We start from the raw sequence: 3,781 nt of genomic DNA, 5'->3' as shown, positions 1-3,781 counted from the left end.
GCCACAGTCACTGACGTTACTAACGTCACTGCGTCACTAACGTCACGAAAACACGCGTGACTACCTTTGGCAGAACATTCGTTTCGCATCTGTTAACTTGGGGGATAGCTAGTCTAACTATAGCTTTACTGCAAGGCAGCTGCAGAAACGCCACAAGAAAAGAGGCCAGGGTGATAACTATTTACTCATTTTACTTTGTGATATGACACACAATTGTGATGTGTAATGTACAATATAAGCTGATATTATTAAGGAAGTACATCTACTTTCGGAAACAGTAGTCTACTATTTCACTGAAGTATTAGCATCATGACATTAGCCTGTGTTGCCCGGGCAACACATACTACAGTGGTCTATGATGTATCTGTTTTCAATCGTTAAAATAAACATTCCTCACATATACATTTTCGTTATATGATTTATTCTGACATTAGTAAACGATTTGTTGGTGAAATTACCATTACCTGTGGTTTCAAACCAGTGTAGCTCACTGCAACGCTGTAGCCTACCCGAGACACTAGTGTGAGTAGCTAACAAAAACTCCTCAGCTGTTCAAGTCAAACGGTGACAGAACATGTTCGGCACTCCCCTTACTCAAAAGTCTTTCAATAGTTGAAACAATCTGACTACTAACCTGAACTTCATTGCCACAGCCTAAACTTTGTCAATCTGTTCATGAAAATAATTAATTTCAGCCTAAACCGTACAACGGAACGTTAAATCGAATTCAACCAACGCAATCGCTACCAAGACGAACACAGCAGTAGTCTAGTACTGTACTGTAGTAGTACAATTTACCGGGGCAGCTTCTCCACACAGGGCTATATCGCATTTTGCGTTGTTACTGACAATGATCGCTACCAGTGAGCTTTTTATGAATGAGCGATTTTCCACTAAATAAATGTCAAGCTTATTTACGTTTTTGGGGGCATATTTTCAGTTAGCAGATGGTACTGTTTGAATCGCGATTCTATCTTCTGCCGGTAAAGTCGTAGAATAATCTTCAAAGGGGGTTCTTTATTAATGAATGAATGCAATATGAGTAGGCTAAATGCCTGAAAATATCACGAGAAGGGACAACTTAAAAGGACGTTTAAGTCATAGAGATTAGGTCAATTTTTACACCGGTCTGCCAAATGTATTCGTTTTGATTCAGCCTGTCAGCTGCCTCTTGCAGGGGAAATGAGAAGACATCATATTTCATTCTACACTTCACTCGTATTTTGAGTTGTAAATGAGCAGCAAAAAAAAGATGCTTTTAAATCTATGTAATCTTTATAAATAATAAGTAGGCCCGATGCATTTTTATATAAAATATACAGACCCCTGTGCAACCGACGCAAGCAAGCACACCCTACAATTTCCCCAGAAATTGTATCTTCTCTAGTTATTATTATTGTAATTCGATTATTTTTCACCCTATTTTGATTTCTTATTCCCAATTTCCAGAGAGGAGTGTCCAAAACGCTCCCAGGCCACAGGGGTTTGCAAAAAGGTGGTTAGCACGTTCTCATACAGCTGGAAAAAGCAGAAGGCCCTGATGACAGCACAGAATGAACTAAGCCTGCCCCTGCACAAGCTCATCACAGAATCTCCGACAAGGTGGGGATCTCGTCTGAAAATGATGGAAAGAGTCCTGGAGCAGGAAAAGGCCATTACACAGGTCCTGGCAGGGGACAAAAAGACACGGCACCTTGTACCTACCTGGCAAGACATCCAGGTCTTGGAATCAGTCACAGCAGCACTGAAGCCACTACAGGACTTTACAGATGCCCTGTCAGGAGAAGCGTATGTGAGCGCGTCCTATTTGAAGGCTGTCATCAATCTGTTAAATGCAGAGGTTCTAAATCTGAGCGAGGACGATACAGAACTGACCAAAGAGATCAAGATCAAGGTTCTTGATTACTTGAATAACAAGTACACTGACCCTGCAACAGATGAGCTGCTCTCCATGGCTACCTTTCTAGATCCAAGGTTCAAGACCAGGTACATGTCCGCTGAGAAACTGGAGGACATTAAGGTATTTATTAATTTGTTCTTGTTTTATTGCTTCAAATGTAAAGCACTTTGGGCTGCATTTTATGTATGAAAGGTGCTATAAAAATAAAGTTTAATTATTTTCATTTTTTAAGGTGAGAGCTGCCTCAGAGACCGAAGCCCTCCTGGTGGAGAACACAGCCCTGGGAAAATCGTCTCTTGCAGAGGATCACACTGACAGGGAGAAAGAAGCTTCCACTGCTCCTCAATCAGGCAAGAAGCCCAAGAAGAGCCTTGGGAGCTTCTTTAAGCAGACCAGCAGTGCACCTGCCTCATGTTCAGAGAGGCAGATCATTGAGCAAGAGCTGAACAGCTACATTCTGGCAACGGCAGCAGACAGCGAGTCTGATCCTTTGGAGTGGTGGCGATTTCACGGATCTAATTTTCCATGTGTAAGTTGTCTGGCAAAGAAATACTTATGCATCCCTGCCACAAGTGCCCCCTCTGAGAGGGCATTCAGCACTGGGGGCAATGTGGTGACATGTCGCAGGGCAGCACTAAAGCCAGAAACAGTCAACATGCTGGTATTCCTGGCACGGAACTTGTGAAGAAAGTTCTAGTGAAGATTTGTTGATATTGTTGATAATTTACATTTACATTTAGCAGACGCTCTTATCCAGAGCGACTTACAGTAAGTACAGGGACATTCCCCCGAGGCAAGTAGGGTGAAGTGCCTTGCCCAAGGACACAACATCAGTTGGCATGACCGGGAATCGAACTGGAAACCTTCGGATTACTATCCCGATTCCCTCACCGCTCAGCCACCTGACTCCCCGATAATTGATGGTTGAGGCTTGAAAGGTTTCGTTTCAAACGGTTACAGTTTTTTACATATCTACGTATCGTAGCCAAAACAAACAAACACACGTATTTGAATTTGTAATTACCTTATTTTCTTTATCTCCTGTTATTTTTTAATTTAATTTTACTTAATATTTAATTTAATTTATATAGGCCTACCTACCTCATGTTTGTTGATAATTGATGGTTGAGGCTTAAAAGGTTTAGTTTGAAAATTTAACAGTTTTTTACATATTTGAATTTGTAATTACCTTATTTTCTTTATCTCCTGTGATCTTTTTAATTTAATTTAACATAATATTTAATTTATATATATGCCTTCCTACCTCATGTTTACGGAATGCATGTTAGCACAATACAAATAAAAACTTTGTATTGTGCTAACCAATATCGTATCGTCCAATGCCTCACTCTTTCTGGTTATATAAGGTTCAAATACATATTTTTCCTTAACTAATATAATTTAACCAAGAAGGGCTATTAAAATGTGATTCAGATTTTTTAACGTCATATATCGTGATATCATATCGATATCGTCTGGACAGTGGAAAATATTGTGATATAAATTTTAGCTCATATCGCCCACCCCTAGTTCCATGGGCTATCTTTCTGAAGCAACACTGTCATTGGTTTTATGATGGTGGACAGGTTCTCAATGAATTTCCCATAGTATGTCAATAACGCTAAGAAAGCACGAAGCTCAGTGACATTCTTTGGAACTGGAGCATTGGCTATTGCTTCCACTTTCTCTTGGATAGGGTGTAACCCTTCTCTGTCAATTTTGTGCCCCAAGTATGTTACACTCGATTGGCAGAAACTGCATTTGTCACTGTTTACCCTAATACCTCTCTCTTGCAAACGCTTTAACACCTGTTCCACATTTTCCCAATGTACACTTTCAGACTTCCCCGTTATAAAAATGTCATCTAGGTAGCAGACAACA

General features: G+C 40.3%; 1 protein-coding gene across 1 annotated transcript; it reads left to right on the top strand.

The window, feature by feature from the left end:
- The first annotated feature begins 1,484 nt into the window (after positions 1-1,484).
- On the top strand, positions 1,485-2,619 carry LOC136965544 (E3 SUMO-protein ligase ZBED1). Its single transcript, XM_067259720.1, has 2 exons — positions 1,485-2,020; positions 2,133-2,619. The coding sequence occupies exons 1-2, from the start codon at positions 1,541-1,543 to the stop codon at positions 2,583-2,585; spliced, it is 933 nt and encodes a 310-aa protein (XP_067115821.1). The 5' UTR covers positions 1,485-1,540; the 3' UTR covers positions 2,586-2,619.
- Positions 2,620-3,781: the final 1,162 nt, after the last annotated feature.

The sequence above is a fragment of the Osmerus mordax genome, chromosome 21 (genome assembly GCF_038355195.1).
Source record: "Osmerus mordax isolate fOsmMor3 chromosome 21, fOsmMor3.pri, whole genome shotgun sequence".
Taxonomy (NCBI): domain Eukaryota; kingdom Metazoa; phylum Chordata; class Actinopteri; order Osmeriformes; family Osmeridae; genus Osmerus; species Osmerus mordax.
This window is presented reverse-complemented; position numbering and strand designations above follow the sequence as displayed.